The sequence below is a fragment of the Carcharodon carcharias genome, chromosome 19 (genome assembly GCF_017639515.1).
Source record: "Carcharodon carcharias isolate sCarCar2 chromosome 19, sCarCar2.pri, whole genome shotgun sequence".
Lineage (NCBI taxonomy): Eukaryota > Metazoa > Chordata > Chondrichthyes > Lamniformes > Lamnidae > Carcharodon > Carcharodon carcharias.
In genome coordinates this window covers 74,983,617-75,005,119 of record NC_054485.1, presented here as the reverse complement: position 1 = coordinate 75,005,119, position 21,503 = coordinate 74,983,617, and the positions used below count along the sequence as shown (strand labels likewise).

The window sequence follows — 21,503 nt, the reverse complement described above, 5'->3', positions numbered from 1 at the left end:
TAATTACATCACATAATATCCACACTAATGTTCAGGCAGTATGACTATCCTGTGGGGAATCAGGTGTGGAAATGCCCCTTATGCTGTGTGAGAAGATCCAGCTGAGAGAGCTGTTTACTCAGTGCTTTGTGCTGAGCTGTTTGACTGGAGCTGTGTGCTGGATATTGAGTGTGTTTATTGGAAGCATTTCCCTTCTGATTTACAGGCTGAGTTTTGTTGCTGGGTCATTACTGAATATGAGAAGGTGAGGTGTAATTATCTGGGAGGTGCAGAGTGTCTGAGGATTCTTACTGATTTCCTATTGTTGAGTTCCGTGTGTGTGTGTGTGTGTGTGTTGGGAGCTGGTTATTATCCTGTGGACTGTGAATGGTCAGTTCTGTCTGTGTGTTGGGATCTGGATATTTCCTGTCTTTTCAAAGACCTCTAACACCCCCATCTCTGTAACATCCTCAGAAAAAAAAGACTTGCATTTATATAGAGCCTTTCACAACCAGATGTCCCAAACCACTTACAGCCAACAAAGTATTTTTGAAGTGGTCACTGTTGTAATATGGGAAACATGGCAGCCACTGTCCGCACAGCAAGCTCCCACAAACAGCAACGTGATAATGACCAGTTACTCTTTTCTCGTGGTATTTTTCAAGGTATTGTTGCAATACCTGTAGAGACTGAAAAATTTCAAAAAATATTTAAATTCCCAGTGAACACCTTAAAGGAATTGCATGACAATTTTAAGACTTTTACTCGAACAAACCAACTAGAAGCAATATTGACTAAACAATATCTAGTAGGCACCTATTACATAAAAATACAGAAAAGATATCCCCTCCATTAACTATTAACCTAAGCGAACACCCCACACCACATTTATACTTTATGTCCCGCTATCTGCAGAATCATAGTTTTTAAAGGAATCAGTCCAACGTCACCCTCAGCTCTTCGTTTCTCCCTGTTTCACTGAAGTGTAACTTTGAGTGTCTGTCAAAATGTTAATTTCTGTGTTTCCATAGAACTTCTGAACCGACTGCCAACATTGAAGCCCCCTTGAGCGATTACTTCCCTGACCATGCCAGGAAAAATCTTCTGGAGGATTTAGATTGCTATGTGGTGCATCTCTTCAGCTGGAGACTGTGTTTTCTGCAGCATTCTGCCTGGTAGACCACAGAAAGGACACTCTGTTGACCATATTTGCTGCAGTGTTTGGTCTCGGTCTCTCTCTCTCCATCCCAAATCTTGAGACAGAAGATAGGTACAGTCCAGCTGCTGTTATCTTCAGCACAGCATTACATCTTGCTTGGCAAGTCCCAACCTATCGCGACGGTAATTAAGATACCTGTTGCTAGGCAGGGTTATGTAACCTCTCCCGAGTCCCCCTTTCCAGGACATTCTATTTTGCCTTAAATTACAAAGACAGTTTAAAACATAACATTCTTACAAACTTTGCGTTCATAACACACTCCTGACTCCTTCTCAACACTGGGAGGGGTTTCAGTGGTCTGGAGGGTTCTGACAGCACCGCAGGGTGAGGCTGTGTTAGAGCATCCGCTCACTATTTTTGGCTGAAGACACTTTAATGTTCTGTCTTGCACCAGACTCCAATATGGTTGAGAATGGAGGTGTTCATGGAGCTACTTTCTCCTGTTACTTGACTGGTTGTCCACAATTCTGGACGTCCACAAAGCAACACGTGGTAGGAGTACAGAGTTTTGCTCTGATCTGTTGGTTGGGAGGCTGTTTCGATACATAAGAACATAAGAAATAAGAGCAGAAGCAGGCTATTTGGCCCCTCGAGACTTTTCCGCCATTCAATAAGATCATGGCTGATCTATTTGTGTTTCAAATTCAATATTCCCATTTACTTGCAATATCCTTGGATTCCCTTGCCTAACAAGAATCTATCTATCTCTGCATTAAAAATACTCAATGTTCCCACCTTCACCACCTTGGGAGACAGTGGTTCCAAAGTTGCACAACCCTCTGAGAAAAAATTTCTCCTCATCTCTGTCCTAAAGGGGCAACCCCTAATTTTAAAACAGTGCCCCTAGTTCTTGACTCACCCACATCCACCTTATCAATACCATTCAGGATCTTATACACTTAAATCAAGTTGCCCCTCACTCTTTTAAGCTCCAGTGAAACCAAACCCATTCTGTCCAACCTTTCCTCATTAGTCAACCTGCTCATTCCAGGTACCAATCTAGCAAACCACCTCCAATGCATTTACATGACAAAACTGCACATAATATTCGAGACATGGTCTCACCAATGCCTTGTATAATTGAAGCATAACATCCTTTCTTTTATGTTCAATCCCTCTTGTAATAAAGGATAGCATTCCATTAGCCTTCTTAATTACTTGCTGTATCAGGATACTAACTTTTCGTGACTCACGCAGTAGAACACCTATATCCATCTGCACCTTGGAATCCTGCAGCCGTCCTGCATTTAAGTGATGTTCTGCTTTTACATTCTTCCTGCCGAAGTGAACAACTTCACATTTTTCTACATTTTGCTCCATCTGCCAGATTTTTGGCCCCTCTCAACCTATCTATATCCATCCGCAACCTTATGTCCTCTTCACAACATTCTTTCCTACCTACCTTTGCGTTGTCTACACACTTAGTTACCATACCTTCACTCCCCTCAACTAAGTCATTGATGTAAATTGTAAAAAGGCCCCAGCACAGATCCCTGTGGGATTCCACTCGTCTTGCGAATCAGAAAATGACTCATTTATGCATACTCTGTTTTCTCCCAGCCAGCCAATCTTCTATCCATGCTAATATGTTGCCCCCTACACGATGAGCTTTTATTTTCCACAGTAACCTTTGATGTGGCATCTTATCAAATGCCTTCAAGAAATCCGAGGAACAGCATGTCTACAGGCTTCCCTTTATTCACAGCACATGTCACTCCCCTATAGAACTCCAATAAATTAGTTAAATATGATTTTCCTTTCACAAAACCATGCTGGCTCTTCCCAATTACCCTGAGTTTCTCAAAGTACCCAGCCAAGTACTTCCTTAATGATCGATTCTAACACCTTCCCCATGACAGACGTCAAGTTAACTGGCCTGTAGTTTCCTGTTTTATGCCTCACTCCCTTCTTGATAAAGGGGTTATATTTGCTACTTTCCCGTCTGATAGAATGTTTCAATAATCTAGCAAATTTTGGAAAATTAACATCCATTTCATTTATTGCCTCATAAGCCACCTTTTTTAAGACCCTAGGATCAAGTCCATCAGGGCCCAGAGACTTTTCAGCCCGCAGCTCAATCAATTTGCTCAGAAGTGCTTTTCTAGTGATTGTAATTTCACCAAGTTCCTCTCTCTCTTCCACCTCTTGGTTTACACTTATTACTGGAGTATTTTTGGTATCCTCTATAGTGAAGACAGAAGCAAAATATTTGTTCATTTCATCTGCCATTTCTTCATTATCTGCTATTAACTCCCCATTTTAACGCTATCTAAAGAACCAACACTCACTTTACGTTTTTCCTTTGTAAATACCTGTAGAAAATCTTACTCTCCGTTTTTACATTTCTAGCTAGCTTTCTCTCATACTTGAATTTCTTTCTCCTGATTCACCTTCTAGTCATTCTCTGCTGTTCTTTATATTCTGACCAGTCATCTGTCCTCCCACTCATCTTTGTGCAGTTATATGCTTTTTCCTTAAGTTTGATGCTTTCCTTAACTACTTTAGTTAATCATGGATGGTGGGTGCTCCCCTTAGAATTTTTCTTTCTTGTATAGTCTAATACTTACCATGAGTATTCTGAAATATCCCCTTAAATGTCTGCCACTGCTTTTCTATTGATCTATCCCCTAACCTAGTACTTTGAAAGCTCAGCTTTCATGCCCACATAGTAGTGCTTGCTTAAGTTTAAAATACTAATCTTAAACCCACTATTCTCTCGTTCAAAGTGGGTGTAAAATTTAATCATATTGTGGTTGCTGCTACCCAGGGGTGCCTTCACTCTGAGACCTGTTTTTTCACTAGATAGTGGTGTTTAGCCTGCATGTAGCCCTCTATAGTCCCTTTCTTCGGTTCAAATCTGGACACTAAACTCGACCCAATGCTGTTCCTGAAATGTCTATCTACTGGTTTGATGATAATCATGGAATGAGGGCTGTGCCGAGCTGTGAGATTGTGGTGGAATACAATCCTGCTGCTGCTGATGGCTCACTGTACCTCATGGATACCCAGTTTTGGGATCTGTCCTTAGCCAACTTCCCTCATGATGATTAACATGGTGAAGTACTCATTCATCAGTTGGGAGGGGAGAGATAGTTTTCCTTGAACTTGTTTGACCTGAAGCCATGAGACTCCATGGAGTCAATATTGAGACTTCCCCACCTGTAAGTTGGATGGGACATACCCAGGGACGGTGACGGAGGAGTCTGGGATGTTTCCAGATTTCCAAGTTGCTGTGATTCAGTGATGCCAGCTTATTTACACTCTGCCCAACTGTCTTTTCCATTGCCCTCTATGTGTCTGCAAAAATGCAGGGTTTGTAGGGGCAGGGGCAGGAGTGGCAGCGGGGCTGTGGGGGTGCAGGCGGAGGAAAGTTGCCATGTCCTCTCCTGGTAACTATCTAGTGTCCCTGCTGGAAACAGAGGGTGTGTGACAGTCAAGTGAGGAAAAAGAAAGGACTTGCATCTGATTCCCTCACACAGGGGAATAGCAGACTGGCACTCACTGTGGAACAGTCTCCAACTGAGGAGTCAGTCCCTTCAGCAAAGGAGGAGAGGGAGTTTGAGGAAATCATGTTTCCTTTTCCTGTTTTACAGAGAGATTGCACCATACTACACCAGAGAATACAGAAAGGATAGGCACCGCAGAGCAATCCTGACCATCACCCAAGAAACAACTGCGGGAAGACATCCAATCCCTTCACAGCATTGCTCAACAGAGAAGATTGGGCAGTGAAACCATCATCTGGAAATCAGTCAGGGTGAAGCTGGGAAGAGTGTGAGTGGGCTCCAAGTGTGGTGAGTGCTTCAATCATTCATCGAGCCTCATGAACCACTGACTTATTCCTACAGGTGAGAGGCTGTTCAAGTGTGAGGACGGCTGCACAAGCTCATAAGGTCTTCTAACACACAAGGTGCATCTGCTGAACAGCTACATGGAAGAGAAACCATTCAAATGTGAGGTGTGTGACCGAGCCTTCACACAATTATCAACACTCGTGAGACACCAACGGATCCACACTGGGGAGAAGCCTTTCAAGTGTGAAGTGTGCGAGAAATCATTGTCTGATGCATGGCACCTCCGCGCACACCAACGCACTCACACTGGGGAAAAGCCATTCACGTGCGACGTGTGCAACAAATCATTCTCTCAGTCATCAACCTTCCGTGTACACCAACGGATTCACACTGGTGAGAAACCATTCACATGTGAGGTGTGTGAGAAATCATTCCCCTGGTCATGGACCCTCCTCAAACACCAACGCATTCACACAGATGAGAAACCATTCGCTTGTGAGGTGTGCAACAAATCCTTCTCGCGGTCATCGAACCTCCATGCACACCAACGCATTCACACAGGAGAGAAGCCGTTCATGTGCGAAGTGTGTCAGAAATCATTCTCAGAGTCATCAAATCTGCATGTACATCTACGCATTCACACAGGAGAGAAACCATTCACATGCAAGGATTGTGACAAAGCCTTCACACAGCTATCAAGCCTCCTGGTCCATCAGAGAATCCACACGGGGGAGAAACCCTTCAAATGTGAAGTTTGTGATAAAGCTTTTACAACATCTACGAAGCTTCTGATGCACCAGACTGTTCACACAGGGGAGAAACCCTTCAGGTGTGAGAATTGTGAGATGTCTTTTATTGAATCCTCTGAGCTCCTGACACACCAGAGGATTCACACAGGGGAGAAACCATTCAAGTGTGAGGTGTGTGACAAATCATTCTCTCAGTCATCGAACCTCCACACACACCAGCGCATTCACACAGGGGAGAAGCCATTCACGTGCGAGGTTTGTGACAAATCATTCTCATACTCATCAACCCTCTGCAGACACCAACGCATTCATACTGGGGAGAAGCCATTCACATGCGAGGTGTGTGACAAATCATTCTCGCAGTTATCAAGCCTCCGTGCACACCAACGCATTCACACAGGGGAGAGACCATTCAAGTGTGAAGTGTGCAACAAATCATTCTCGCATTTAATGAACCTCCGCGTACACCACAACATTCACACAGGAGAGAAACCATTCACGTGCGAAATTTGTGATCAAGCCTTCACACAATTATCGAGCCTTACGAGACATCAAACAATCCACGCAGGGGAGAAACCCTTCAAGTGTGTGGTTTGTGATAAAGCTTTTGCGACATCCACAAGGCTTTTGATGCACCAGAGGATTCACACAAGGGAGAAACCCTTCAGGTGTGAGGTGTGTAATAAGGGCTTTGCACGATCATCGGAGCTGGTGAGACACCAACGCATTCACACAGGGGAGAAGCTGTTCACGTGCAAGGTTTGTGAAAAAGCCTTCACACAGTTATCGAGCCTTATGCAACATCACACAATCCACATGGGAGTAATGCCTAAAATTTGAGGTTTTGTGCATCTTCATCCCCCTTGCAACACCAGAGGATTCACACGGGAGAAACCATTCAGGTGTGAGGTATGTGACAAGGCGTTAACACAGGCAGCGTATCTCCTGGTCCATCAGTGCACCCACACAGGGTACAAACCCTGTCGGAGTGAGTTCTGTAATAAAGCCTTCACACAATTGTTGGACCTCCTGGAACATCAGTGAACCCACACAGGAGACAAACCCTTCCAGTGTGGTGTGTGTAGGATTGTTTCACCTACTCCTCCTCTCACCACACACCGACGTCTCCACACAGACTTGGAGTTGGGTCACCTGCTTCTGTTACACTGAGAATTGTCTGTCTTGTTTACCCTCCAGTGCTCGCTGTTGTTCTAAAGCACTGTCTGTCTTAGCAGTCTCTGTCTCACATCTCTCCCATTATCAGTCCAATTGTTTCAAGAAGGCAATTTAACCTTTGACCAGATCACCAAACATCACCAGAAGAAGACATCAATATGTATAGAAGCTCCTGTATAAATTCAGTATCTTTTCAGTGCAGCATCAGGTACAAGTCACTCACTGACTCTCATTCTGACGAAGAAGACAATCAGATACTCAGTGATTTGAAAGATTTCAGCTCCTGATCTACCAGCACAATTCCTGGGATAGTAATAGAGGCACTTCAATTAGCTGTAGCATCTCTGGTCTATGGAGGGGGAGAGTCGGCTGTTCCTCATCAGTGACCCCAGCTGTGAAGTCAAGGGGAGGGCAGGATGTGTCTTGGCTGTGAGTCTCCATTGTCTCAAAACATTCACTGTCTGGGTCTACACATGCTGAATGGTCACTCGAACAGAGCACTAGAGGCCAAGCAATGTCCACAGTCTATACTCCGGATCAGTACCTTGAGAATTGGAGGGAATGTGAGAGGATAACAGCTTGTATTTATAGAGCACTTTAATATAGACAAACATCCCAAAGTATTTCATAGAGATGTAATCAGAGAAAAATTAATACTGAAACAAAGAAGGTGATATTAGGAAGGGATGACCAACAATATGGTCAAAAAGGTGGGATTTTGGGAGGGTCCTAAAGGAAGGGAGAGAGATAAAGATGCAGAGAGGTTTAAGGAGGGAATTCATGAACATGAAGCCTTGATGACATGGTCGGGTGAAGGGAGTGGGGCTGGGTGGCTGTACTAAAGGCCAGAATTGGAGTAAGGCAGAGATCTTGGAAGGAGATGGGGCTAGAAGTGACAGAGATAGGGAGGAGGTGAGGCCAAGGAGCAATTTGTACTTGAATATGAGAATTTTAAATTGGAGGCACTGGGGGATTGGGAACCAGTATAGGTCAGCAAGCACAGGGATGATAGGTGTGTGTATTAGGATAGAGACCACAGAGTTTTAGCTGACCTGAAGTTAATGGAGGGTGGAAGATGGGATGCTGGACAGGAGAACAATGGAATGTTCTAGTCTAGTCTAGAAGCAACAGCAAGGATGAGGATTTCAACAGATGAACTAATGTGAGGGTTGGGGGTGTTGGAAATGGGCAATGTTACAGAGGGAGAAGTAGGCGATATATGTGATGGAGAGGGTTATGGGTCGGAAGCTCAGCTGGAGGTTGAAGAGAATGACACTGACCAATTATAGTTGGAGATGACAATGGGGACAGCAGTCGTGAGGAATGTAAGGAATGTAGGAACTGGAATAATCCCTCGAGCCTGTTGTTGGACATGAGTGTAGAGAGGGCAATGAAGAGGAATTTGAGGAATGTAGGAGCTAGAGTAATCCCTTGAGCCCGTTACACCATTCAATTCGATTATGGCTGATCCGTATCTTAACTCTATCTACCTGCCTTGGCTCTATAACCCTTAATCCCCTTGCCTAACAATATACCTATCAATCTCAGTTTTGAAATTTTCAATTGACCTCAAGCCTGAACAGATTTTTGTGGGGAGAGAGTTCCAGATTTCCAGTCCCCTTTTTGTGAAGAAGTATTTGCTGACATCGCCCCTGAACAGCCTGGGTCGAATTTTAATGCTATGCCCCCTTGTTCTGAACTCTCCCATCAGAGGAATAGTTTCTATCTCACTACTCGTATCAAATAGTTTAATTATCTTAAACACCTCAATTAGATTACTGTTTAATTTTCTATATTCAAGGGAATACAAGCTCAGTCTGTGCAACCTATCCTCAGAATGTAACCCTTTTAGCCCCAGGTACATTCTGGTGAATCTACACTGCGCTCCCTCCAAGGCTAATATATCCTTCCTGAGGTGCGGTGCCCAGAACTGAACACTATTCTCAAGTTAGGGTCTAAACAGAGCTCTGTACAGCTGGAACATAACTTCCACAAGGACACAGTTGGTTTTGGGGAGGAAAAGTTGTGGGTTATTTTTTCTCTTCAGGATGGTCCTGGAGTAATGAGCAGTTTTGGCAGAGGAAAGCAGGACCATTAGTGCTTGATGTGGTCCAGTCAGATCTGGCAATGGATGGCAAAACCAATTGTGTACCAGATACGCTCAAATCTTGATCCTTGAACTTTGGAAGCAGGGAGATCCACCAGGAAGGAAGAGAATAAAGGTAATTTTGGGAATAAGGGTATAAAAGATATATATGAGTGAGTGGTTAAACCAGATTGACAGCTACAGAAGCATTGTGGTGGATGGCAGGCCAAAGGGCAGAGTTTGGAATTTAAAAGTGCTGTCCAACTCACCTGGGGGAGTGTGTCTTCCAGGACTGGAAACTTATTGGTCCATGTGACCACTGGATCTCTGTAACCATTGGTGCATTTGTTTGATGGTAATGAGCTCCTTCTACAGCTCTAAAGTTCAGTGTAATTTATGACCATCGGAATTGGGAGGCAGACTAAAACACAGGGATTTTAAAGAAACTTCTGTCTGTAGTATTCTGAGAGAGTGTGGGTGTGACAGTAAAGTGAGCCAGCTCTCAGGAGTGGGCATGGGGTAGAATCGGACCCTGCTTTAGTTGGTGATGTACATTATAGACAGATCCTCTTCAGGTGATGGGTGTTTGACTAATATCATGGGGAATGTTTGTACTCTGCTGCCTGGGAGGACTACTATCCTGAGTATGGAGAGGGAGTGGGGTGTGTTTCTGCAGACCTGAATTCTCTTGATGTAATAATGGTGTGATATGTTCACCTTACCCTCTTCCAAGATTTATTCCACGTTCTGAATATTGTGTTGTAGTTCATCTTGTTTTATGTATCTTCTGGAAAGATTTATAACTCACAATAAATTCATTTTTTAACTTAACCCAAACCACCTGATTTGTCAACATGGTGTCTTCCTATTCACTGAAACACTCAGAAGCCTACAGTAAGAGTCCAGTACACAATATCGCTGTGTCAATGTCACTGTGGGCTGGTATACTTTCTCCATCAACGGGTTTATAATTTCCAGTTCACAGGAAGCATAATGTTTCCCTAAAAAAGATATGCATTTATATATGAACTTTGATGAACTCAGGGTGTCCAAAAGGACTTTATCGCCAATGAAATGATGTTTGAAGTCACTGTTGCAATTTAAAAACGTGGCAGCCAATTTGCACCCAGCAAGCTCCCACAAACAGCAAGTGATAATGACTAGATCTGTTTTTGACATTGATTGCAGAATCCATATTGATCAGGACATCAGGGATAATTCCCCTGCTCTTCTTCAACGTAGTGTCATGGGACATCTTACATCCACCCGTAGTTTCACTCACCTCAAAGCTGGTACCTCTGACAGTGCAACACCCCCTCAGTCCTGCAGTGGAGTGTCAGCCACAGTACAAGTCTCTGGAGTGCAACTTGAATCCACAACCTCAGAGTCAGAGCCAAGTGTGCTAACTAAATCACGGCTGGCAAAAGTCGATATTTCTGTTGCATTAGATTCAGTTTCTAAAGGGTTAAGTCCCAAGGCTGTATACAGAATTCTATTCTCCCTGTAAACTGGCAGCCTGAAAGTTTGATTTGATTTAAAGTGGTAACTAGTTAGATCTGCCAGTGTCAGTGCTGTCTTTGTGTCTGGGTTCCTGAAGCTGTGAAAGGTGGTAAAGTCCCTTGTGTCAGGAGAAGTGAAACTGATGGAGAAAAGTGGGTAGACTCCAGGAGTGAGGAACAACCTACAGACTCAGTACTAATGGAGGATCCCCACATCAAGGAAAAATCTAAACATCTTAAATCCCACTGACTCAAATATAGCCACACTCCAGACCAACCATCTTCTCCTTGACATCTCTGCCCAAAGGCAGGTCTGACGTACATTGCCACAAGCTCCACCACAGGAATGGCAAGGAGGCAGGTCCCGAATCCAACCCAGATGGAACAGGGATCGAACCCCATGCTGTTGGCACTAATCTGATCCATACCAGCTGTCCAACTAACTGAGCCAATAGGCCACCCAATGAGTCTGAATTGCTGTGTCACCATCCACTTTTACATACATGTTGTAGTTTGGAGCTATGGATAGTGATGGTAGAAGCTCCAATATCTTTCCATCACAAGGCTGACCAGGAATCTCCCCTGCTCTTACTGCATGCTATTGGCGCACTTTGGAAGGAATTACAAATTCATTTTCAACCTATGAGGCAAGAGGTGGCATAGTAGGATTGTCACTGGACCAGAGACCCAGGTTCGAATCCCACCACGGCAGATGGTGGAATTTAAATTCAATAAATAATCTAATGATGACCATGAAACCACTGCCAATTGTCAGTAAAACTCATCTGGTTCACAAATGTCCCTTAGGGAAGGAAATCTGCTATCCTTACCTGGTCTGGCCTACATATAGGAGCTGTCTCACAGACTAGTCATTCTCAGGAAATCATACCTGACAGATAATGTTCATCACCATCCCTAGGTATGTCCCAGCTCACAGCAGGACACACACAGCAGAGGTGACAGCACAGTGGTATACAGTCAAGAGGGAATTCCCTTGGGAGTCCTCAGCATTGACCTCACCCTCACCAGCCTACCTGCCGCAGATGCATCTGTCCATCACAGTACAGGTAGGATTGACCGCATACAGTTATTGTGGAGATGAGGTGCTACAGCTGTACAAAATGGAGTGGATTTTGAACAGATCTAGCAAATTGAGGCTGGGCAACCATGAAGCGCTGCGGGCCATGAACAGCAGCAATCACAATCTGTAACCTCGACCCAGCATATCCCCCACTCTACGATTACCACCAAGCCAGGAGATCAACCTTTGCTCAATGAAGAATGCAGAAGGGCATGCCAGAAGCAGCACCTGGCATGTCTAAAAATTAGGTGTCAAACTGGTGAAGCTACAACACAGGACTGTGTGCACGCCAAACAGCATAAGCAGCAAGTCCACAACCAATTGATCAGATCTAAGCTCCGCAGTCCTGCCACATCCAGTTGTGAATAATGGTGGACAATTTAACAACTCACTGGAGGAGGTGCTCCGTAAATATCTCCATCCTCAATAATGGAGGAGCCCAGCACATCACTGCAAACAATAAGGCTGAAGCATTCTCAACAATCTTCAGCCAGAAGTGCCGAGTGGAGATTCATCTTGGCCTCCTCAGGAGGTCCCCAGCATCACAGATACCAGACTTCAGCCAATTTGATTCACTCCACGTGATATTAATAAATGGCTGAAGGCACTGGATACTACAAAGGCTATGGGCCCTGACAATATTCTGGCAACAGTACTGAAGACTTATGCTCCAGAATTTGCTGCACCCCTAGCCAAGCTGCTCCAGTACAGCTACAATACTGGCATCTACTGGCTATGGAGAAAATTGCTCAGATATGTCTCAGGACCCTTCGAAGGGTACATTCAGACTCGAAACGTGAACTGTGTTCCTCTCAGCAGATGCTGCCAGACCTGCTGAGTTTTTCCAGGTATTTTTGTTTTTTTGGATTTCCAGCATCCGCAGTTTTTTGCTTTTATCTTAGCATTTGACTGAGTATGGCATCAGGGAGCCCTAGCAAAACTGGAGTCAATGAGAATCAGGGGGAAAACTCTCCACTGGTTCATACCTGGCACAAAGGAAGATGTATGTGGTTACTGGGGGTCAAACATCCCAGTTCCAGCACATCACTGCAGGAGTTCCTCAGGGTAGTGTCCTAGGCCCAACCATCTTCAGTTGCTTCACCAACGACCTTCCTTCCATCAGAAGTGGGGGTGTTGGCTGATGATTGCGTAATGTTCAGCAATATTCATGACTCCTCAAGATACTGAAGCAGTCCATGTCCAAATGTAGCAAGACCTGGACAATATCCAGACTTGGGCTGACAAATGACAACGAACATTCGCCCGCACAAGTGCCAGGCAATGAACATCTCCAATGAGAGAGAATGTAACCATCACCCCTTGACATTCAATGGCATTACCACTGCTGAATCCCCCACTACCAACATCCTGGTGGTTACCATTAACCAGAAACAGAACTGGACTAGCCATATAAATAGTGTGGCTACAAGAGCAGGTCAGAGGCCAGGAATCCTGCAGCAAGTAACTCACCTCCTCACTCACCTAAGCCTGACTACCATCTACAAGGCACAAGTCAGTAGTGTGATGGATGTGTGCAGCTCCAACAACACTCAGGAAGCTTGGCACCATCCAGAACAAAGCAGCCCACTTCATTGGCACCCCATACACAACCCTTCACTCCCTCCACCATCGACATACCGTGGCAGCAGTTGCACCATCTACAAGATGCACTGCAAAAGATCACCAAGGCTCCTTTGATAGCACCCTAACACATGACCGCTACCATCTAGGACAAGGACGGCAGACACGTTGGAACACCATCACCTGGAAGTTGCCCCCTGCCCCTCTCACCTGTACATGTGCTAATCCCACCACTGCACGTCATCGCTGTCTTGGATGCTGTGGATCTTCCTCTTCTGATCTGCTGTCAAACACATCCGAGGCTACACATCTCATAACGATGTCAGTTTGAAAGCCTCTAAGGACGAAGAATGCTATTCCCACACTAGAATCTCTGCCAAACAGTTGCCAGTGGGAACTGAGTCAGCAGCTGCAATAGTTGAGGTTTTATTCAGATGGAACAATGACAAGTTTAAATCCCCTGATCTGCTGCTCAAAGTCGCCTCCGTTTCACCGGTCTGTTTTACACGTCAGGAAACTCATGTTACTCCTATATGGAGTGATTTGAAATTTAAATAATGTTCCATGTGGTGTGTAAAAATGGCTATTGCCCTCAAACCTTTATTTACATATGATAACATTAGGTCATTAATGACAATGTACCAAAGTATTCATCCAAACATTCCACTTTCCATTAAAAAAAACATTGCATGCACTATCATTTGCCACATACATAGTGTTATCTATTCACCAGTTTGCTAGATACCTGAGATACCTACTTTATCTCAACACGATGCATAGATGACACTAGTTTGAAATCTAAACAAGTTCATTTACACTACTTTAAAAAATCTCATAAATTATAGGATTCTATACCCACATGGTGCCCCCTGCCAGAACCCAGGTATTCTCTTTGAAAGCTCTGTATAATTAGCTCCCAAGCTCCAACCACATGCTTACGCAATCAGGCACAGTCACATAGATCAGAGAACTGACTAACATAATCAAACATAGATCAAACTATTGAAAACAACACGTAGTCCATAAAGAAAAGTATCACACATGAGCAAAAAACTTTGTTCTTTCTACTCTGTTCCAACACATGCACTACACACAGAGTGGGATTTTCTGGTCCTCCCAATAGCGGGCATTGTTGTGTGTGGGGTGGGATGGGAAAATTTAGAGAGCAGCCAAAAGCATGCTCATAAGCTTTAATGCATTCAGGTCTTCACTTCTGAACAAAGTAACACCACTTGCAAACACATTGGAGCAGATAGAAGCGGTTTGAGAAAGTTGTTTTGAAATGGCTGGTGGTCAGACTCCACCATCACTTACTCTCTCACAAACAGGCACTGGTTGAAATGCTCAGAAGTAAAGTAAAGGCTCTCTTTCTCAATCTGCACAGCATAGTTCAATTTTTGTTAATGCTCTGGATACAAACACCACTGGTTGTCCTTGCCACATGAGGGTTGCTCCAAGTCCTGTTTCACTGGCATCTCACTGCAGGGTGACTTCATCATTGGCATCATTGTACCTCAGCACTGGGATTGTTGTTACTAGTTGTTTGATGCTGCTTCTTGTTCTGTGCCACAATATCACTGAACATCCTTTGCAGTTAGATTGCACAAAGGTTCACACTCTGATGACAGATTAGCAAGAACTTGGTTAGGTAGTTCCCATGTGGGTTTGCTGCTGTTCCAGGAGGTCTAACAACTGTATGAAGGTTTTCTTACAGAACTCACACCAATATTTCACATTGAAGACATCAAGAAAACTTTATCGCAAACCTCAGACTTGAAGGGTTACTCAGTTGTGTGGATACCCAAATGAACCTGGAGGTTTGAAAACTTTGTGAAAGTTTTATCAAACACCTCACACTTGAACGGTTACTTCCATGTGAATACGTTGGTGTCTGCGGAGACTCGATGACTGTGAGAATGATCTGTAGCACACATCACACATAAATGGTTTCTCCCCTGTGTGGATCCTCTGATGGATCAGCAGTTTCGATAACTGTGGGAAGGCTTTGTCACACACCTCACACATGAACGGTTTCTCCCCTGTGTGAATGCGTTGGTGTACACGAAGGGTCGATGACTGCGCAAATGATTCATCACACACCTCACATATGAATGGTCTCTCCCCTGTGTGAGTGCGTTGGTGGACACGGAGGTCCGATGACCGTGAAAATGATTTGTCACACAGCTCACACGTGAACGGTCTCTCACCTGTGTGAATGCGTCGGTGTTCCCGGAGGGCTGATGAATCTGAGAACGATTTGTTGCACACCTCGCATGTGAATGGTTTATCCCCAGTGTGAATTCGCTGGTGTACACGGAGCTCCGATGACCGCGAGAATGACTTATCACACACCTCGCACGTGAATGGTTTCTCCCCAGTGTGAATGCGTTGGTGGCTGAGGAGGTTCGATGACCATGAGAATGATTTGTCACATACCTGGCATGTGAACGGTTTCTCCCCGGTGTGAATGCGTTTGTGGCTGCGGAGGGTTGATGACTGCGAGAATGATTTGTTACACACCTCACACATGAATGGTTTCTCTCCTGTGTGAATCCTCTGGTGTCTCAGGAGATTGGAGGAATTGGTGAAAACCGCCTCACAGAACTCACACCTTAAGAGTTTCTCCCCCGTGTGAATTCTCTGGTGTATCAGCAGGCTCGAAAATGTGACAAAAGCTTTATCACACAGCTCACACTTGAATCGTTTCTCTTCCATATGGCTGCCCTTGATTTAACAGTGGTTGTAAGAGATGCACCTTATGTGTTTGGAGATCTTATGAGCCTGTGGATCCCCCGTCACACTTAAATAGTCTCTCACCTGTAGGAACAAATCAGTGGTTCACGAGGCTCCAAGAACGATTGAAGCTCTCACCACACTTGGAGCCCACTCACACTTCTTCCTAGCCTCACCCTGACCGATCGTCCACAGCTAGAAAGGTTGGTTCTGATGGAAAGCTCCACACCATTGACCAGTTTCAGATCTGATGATATGTCAAAGCTTCCCTGACCCAACCGATTTCCAGTTGATGGTTTCACTGCCCAACCTTCTCTGCGTTGAGCAATGCTGTGAAGGGACTGGATATCTTCCCACAGTTGTGCAGCTGTTCCTTGGGTGATGGTCAGGATTTATCCTCTCTGTACTCTCTGCTGTAGTACGGTGCAATCCTCCTGTAAAACAAGAAAAGGAAACATGATTTCCTCAAACTCCCTCTTCTCCTTAGCTGAAGGGACTGGTTCTTCAATTAAAAACTGTTCCAGGGTGACTGCCAGTCTGCTATTCCCCTGCATGGGGGATCAGGTTCAAGTCATTTCTTTTTCCTCACTTGACTGTCACACAATCTGTTTCCAGCAGGGACACTGGATAGTGACCAGGAGCAGACAACGTGATTACTTTCTTTCCTTTGCACAGTGCCCCATTTTCCCAGGCACCATGAGGGCAATGGAAAGGACAGGGGGAGTGTAAAATAAGTTATCAATTCAATATGAGCTCGTGTCATACTGGTGAAGATCAGTTTTATCCCTAAAGTATGTGTTTAATATAAAAACTCAGGAAAATGTTAATTCAATGGAGATTTTGAAATTTCTCCCCTTGTTTTCCAAAATTATATGAAGAAAACACATTGGGCAGGAATTACTAGAAGATAAAGAAAATATTGCCTTTGATTGAAGGATTCTGGTTTATCCTGGGAAATTAGATACACTGCACTCACTCAGACTGCACATCCCAAATTCAGCTATCAGCCACAGCACTGGGCAAAACTATCAAATCCAAGCCAAGGCTTTTGGGAAAGGCTGAGGCCTTCAGGTAAAATCTTCAAAGAGGGCATTATAATAAATTTCAATAACTGCATCTCCAGGTAAGGCAACCAATTGCTATGGTGCTAGATTAACAATCGTGAGATTGAGATTTCAAATCCAACCACAGAAAGTTACATGCATAGAATTACATTGCAGAAACTGGCCATTCAGCCCAATTGGTCCATGCTGATGTTTGTGTTTTCCATGAGCCTCATTGTGTCAGAATAAGATTAAAGTTATTTCAGCCCAGTGAAATCTTGTGAAGTCTCTCTTACCAAGGTCTGAGGACAAGTACCCAAGTGAGGAGAGCTGCCCCACAGACTGGTCAAGTAGCAGTGATACTCACTGAATCGTTTTGATCTGGAAACATCCCAGACTCCTCCGTCACCTGGGTATGTCCCATCCCACTGGCAGGTGGGGAAGTCTCGATATTAACTCCATGGAGTCTCATGACTTCAGGTCAAACAAGTTTAAAGAAAACTAATTCTCCCCTCCCAACTGATGAGTGAATATTTCACCATGTTAACCATCAGTAGGGAAGTAGACTAAGGACAGATCCCAAAACTGGGTATCCATGTAGTGCAGTGAGCCATCAGCAGCAGCAGGATTGTATTCCACCACAATCTCACAGCCCAGCACAGCCCTCATTCCATGATTATTTTCAAACCAATAGATAGACATGTCAGGAGCAGCATTGGGTATATTATTGAATCCAAGTTCGAGCTTAGTTAATATACGGTCCTCATTCCAGGCAAATATTATATGATGTGACTATTATAAATTCTGTTCCTTCACTCACCGTCTGCTCACCAGGAAGTGGACCAGTTTTGGAAGAGGAGAGAATGGGCACGCTGGGTGGGCTCTCTGATTGGCTATCAGAAACGTCAATCAGGTGTACGTTGCAAACCAACCCACATGTCTACGTCAATCACTGAGTTCAGCCAGTCACAAGAGCAGGGATAAAAACAAAAAAACTGCGGATGCTGGAAATCCAAAACAAAAACAGAATTACCTGGAAAAATTCAGCAGGTCTAGTTCTGTCGAAGGGTCATGAGGACTCGAAACGTCAACTCTTTTCTTCTCCGCCGATGCTGCCAGACCTGCTGAGTTTTTCCAGGTAATTCTGTTTTTGTTTTACAAGAGCAGGGGTCCGGGACTCGGGACATCTCGGTTTCGCTGCTCCTTCCTGCTCTCACTCGATCGCAACTGCATTACACGATGGAGCAGGTGGTCCTGCAGTTGCGCAGTGAGAAGCAGCACATTGCAATGTGATGGGGGGGGGGGGCATCCCGCGCTGCCTGATGGGAGTTGTAGTTCTGACTCGCGCAATGACGGTTGCCGCCCAATGTTCGGGAGTTCGAATTTGAGAAAGCGCGAGCCCGAGGGACTGTCACGTGGGCGGGGCTGGAATTGGAGGTGCGCAGCTGTAAATCCCAACCTCGGGAAGCGGGGACCAGGATCTCAGACGTTTAACCCACTCTACCCCGCCCTTCCTCCTTTACCCCAGCAGCCCCGCCCCTTCCTCACCCCCACCATTACTGGGGTAACTGGAGAGAAGATGTTCCCACTTGTAAGGAAATCCAAAACTAGGGGCCAGAAGTATAATAAAATAAAAGCAAAATACTGCAGATGTTGGACATCTGAAACAAAAACAAAATTAGCTGGAATAGTCTGACAGCATCTGCAGAGAGGAACACAGTTAATGTTTTGAGTCCATATGATTCTTCAACAGAACTAAGGAAAAATAGAAATGAGATGCTGTCAGACCTGCTGAGTTTTCCCTGCCAGTATAAGACTGCTCTGGTGCTAGATTAACAAATCAGAGATTCAGAGTTCAAAGCCAACCACGGAAAGTTACATACTGAGAATTAAAGTGCAGAAACAGGCCATTCAGCCCAACTGGCCCATGCTGGTGTTTATGCTTCACACAAGCCTCCTCTCAAATCCTCTCCATCTCACTCTATCAGCATATCCTTCTGTTCCTTTCTCCCTCGTGTGCTTATCTAGTTTCCCGTTAAAGGTATCAATGCTATTCACCTCAACCGCTCTATTTGTGATACTGAATTCAACGAATTTCAAAAGTCGTAGAATAGAAACAAAATAAAAACATGAAAACTTTTAGATTCTCCTAAAGACCCAAATGTTGTCCTACAGGGAAGGGAACCTGCTACAACTACCTGGTCTGGTCTACATGTGACTCCACTCCCACACAGCATAGTTGATTCTGAACTGCCCTCTGAAGTGACCAAGCAAACAATGATAAACAATCACTACAAAGTCCAATAAGAGGAAAATCAGATAGAATCACAGAATCACACAGTGCAGAAGAGGCCCTTCGGCCCATCAAGTCTGCGCCGAAACGTGGGAAATACCTGACCTACCGACCTAATCCCATTTACCAGCACTTGGCCCATAGCCTTGAATGTTATGACGTGCCAAATGCTCATGCAGGTACTTTTTAAAGGATGTGAGGCAACCCGCCTCCACCATCCTCCCAGGCAGCGCATTCCAGACCGTCACCCTCTGGGTAAAAAAGTTTTTTCTCACATCTCCCTTAAACCTCCTGCCCCTCATCTTGAACTTATGCCCTCTTGTGACTGACCCTTCAACTAAGGGGAACAGCTGCTCCCTATCCACCCTGTCCATGCCCTTCTTAATCTTGTACACCTCGATCAGGTCGCCCCTCAGTTTTCTCTGCTCCAAAAAAACCACCCAGTCTATCCAACCTCTCTTCATAACTTAAATGTTTCATCCCAGGCAACATCCTGGTGAATCTCCTCTGTACCTCCTCCAGTGCAATCACATCCTTCCTATAACGTGGCAACCAGAACTTCACATAGTACTCCAGCTGTGGTCTCACTAAGGTTCTATACAACTCCAACATGACCTCCCTACTTTTGTTATCTATGTTTCAACTGATAAAGGCAAGTGTTCCAAATGCATTTTTCACCCACCATCCCTCTAACGTGCCCCTCCACCTTCAGAGATCTATGGACACATACGCCAAGGTCCCTTTGTTCCTCAGAACTCCTAGTGCCATGCCGTTCATTCAATACTTCCTTGTCAAATTACTCCTTTCAAAGTGTAGCACCTCACACTTTTCAGGGTTAAATTCCATCTGCCGCTTATCTGCCCATTTGACCATCCCATCTATATCTTTCTGTAGCCCAAGACACTCAACCTCACTGTTGATCACCCAGCCAATCTTTGTGTCATATGAAACTTACTAATCCTACCCCCCCTCACCCACCCCACCCACCCCCCACACACACACATACAGTCATCTATGTCGTTTATATAAACAACGAATAATTAGGGACCCAGCACAGATCCCTGTGGGATACCACTGGATACTGGCTTCCAGGCACTAAAGCAGCCTTCTGTCATCACCCTCTGTCTCCTGCAACTAAGCCAATTTTGAAATCACCCTATCAAATTACCCTGTATCCCATGTGCATTTGCCTTCTTTATAAGTCTCCCATGTGGGACCTCGTCAAAGGATTTGTTGAAATCCATATAAACTACATCAACCACACTACCCTCATCTACACACCTGGTCACCTCCTCAAAAAATTTAATCAAATTCGTTAGCCATAACCTCCCTTTGACAAAGCCATGCTGACTATCCCTGATCAAACCTTGCCTCTCCAAGATAGATTCGGACAATCCTGGCATTGTGTCAAAATAAGATTAAAGTGATCTGAGCCCAGTGAAATCTGTGAACTTTCTCTTACCAAGGTCTGAGGACAAGTCCCAAGTGAGGAGAGCTGCCTCACAGACTGGTCAAGTAGCAGTGATACTCACTGAATCGTATCAATCTGGAAACATCCCAGACTCCTCCGTCACCATCCCTGGGTATGTCCCATCTCACTGGCAGGTGGGGAAGTCTCAATATTGATTCCATGGAGTCTCATGGCTTCAGGTCAAACAAGTTCAAGGAAAACTATCTCTCCCCTCCCAACTGATGAATGAGTATTTCACCATGTTAATCATCACTAGGGAAGCAGACTAAGGACAGATCCCAAAACTGGGTAACCATGAGGTGCAGTGACCCATCAGCAGCAGCAGGATTGTATTCCACCACAATATCACAGCCCAGTACAGCCCTCATTCCATGATTATCATCAAACCAGTAGATCGACATGTCAGGAGCAACATTGCACATACTATAGAATCTAAGTTCGAGCCTAGTTAATATACAGTCCTCATTCCAGGCAAATACTATGTGATGTAATTATTATAAATTCTGTTCCTTCACTCACCATCTCCTCACTTGGTTTTCAGTCCCTACAGGAAGTGAACCAGCTGTGGAAGAGGAAGAGGAGGGAATGGGCAGAGTGGGTGGGCTCTCTGATTGATGTCTGTGATATCCAATCAGGTATAGACCTATGTTGCAAACCAACCCACATGTCTACGTCAATCACTGCGTTCAACCAGTCACAAGAGCAGGGGTCCGGGACATCTCGGTTTCGCTTCTCCTTCCGGCTCTCACTCGATCGCAACTGCATTACACAATGGAACAGGTGGTCCTGCGGTTGCGCA

General features: G+C 44.8%; 1 protein-coding gene and 1 pseudogene across 3 annotated transcripts; one reads left to right on the top strand and one right to left on the bottom strand.

Moving 5' to 3' along the window:
• The window catches only part of LOC121291237, a 33,051-nt pseudogene that overhangs the window by 59 nt on the left and 11,489 nt on the right, over positions 1-21,503 (top strand).
• Positions 13,735-21,276, bottom strand: LOC121291787 (zinc finger protein 271-like). Of its 3 annotated transcripts, none has more exons than XM_041213352.1 (2): positions 21,224-21,276; positions 13,735-16,331 (listed from the first exon to the last, which is right to left on the bottom strand). In XM_041213352.1, exon 2 carries the CDS (start codon positions 15,877-15,879, stop codon positions 15,016-15,018), a length of 864 nt encoding a protein of 287 aa, XP_041069286.1. In that variant the 5' UTR covers positions 15,880-16,331; positions 21,224-21,276; the 3' UTR covers positions 13,735-15,015. The 3 variants fall into 3 exon arrangements, with proteins under 3 accessions (XP_041069286.1, XP_041069284.1, XP_041069285.1); XM_041213350.1 differs by lacking the exon at positions 21,224-21,276 and adding an exon at positions 17,761-18,199; XM_041213351.1 differs by lacking the exon at positions 21,224-21,276 and adding an exon at positions 17,772-18,199.

Bases quoted from the DNA above. Each gene is read 5' to 3' on its own strand.
- LOC121291787 (XM_041213352.1), bottom strand. From the start codon at position 15,879: ATGGAAGAGAAACGATTCAAGTGTGAGCTGTGTGATAAAGCTTTTGTC.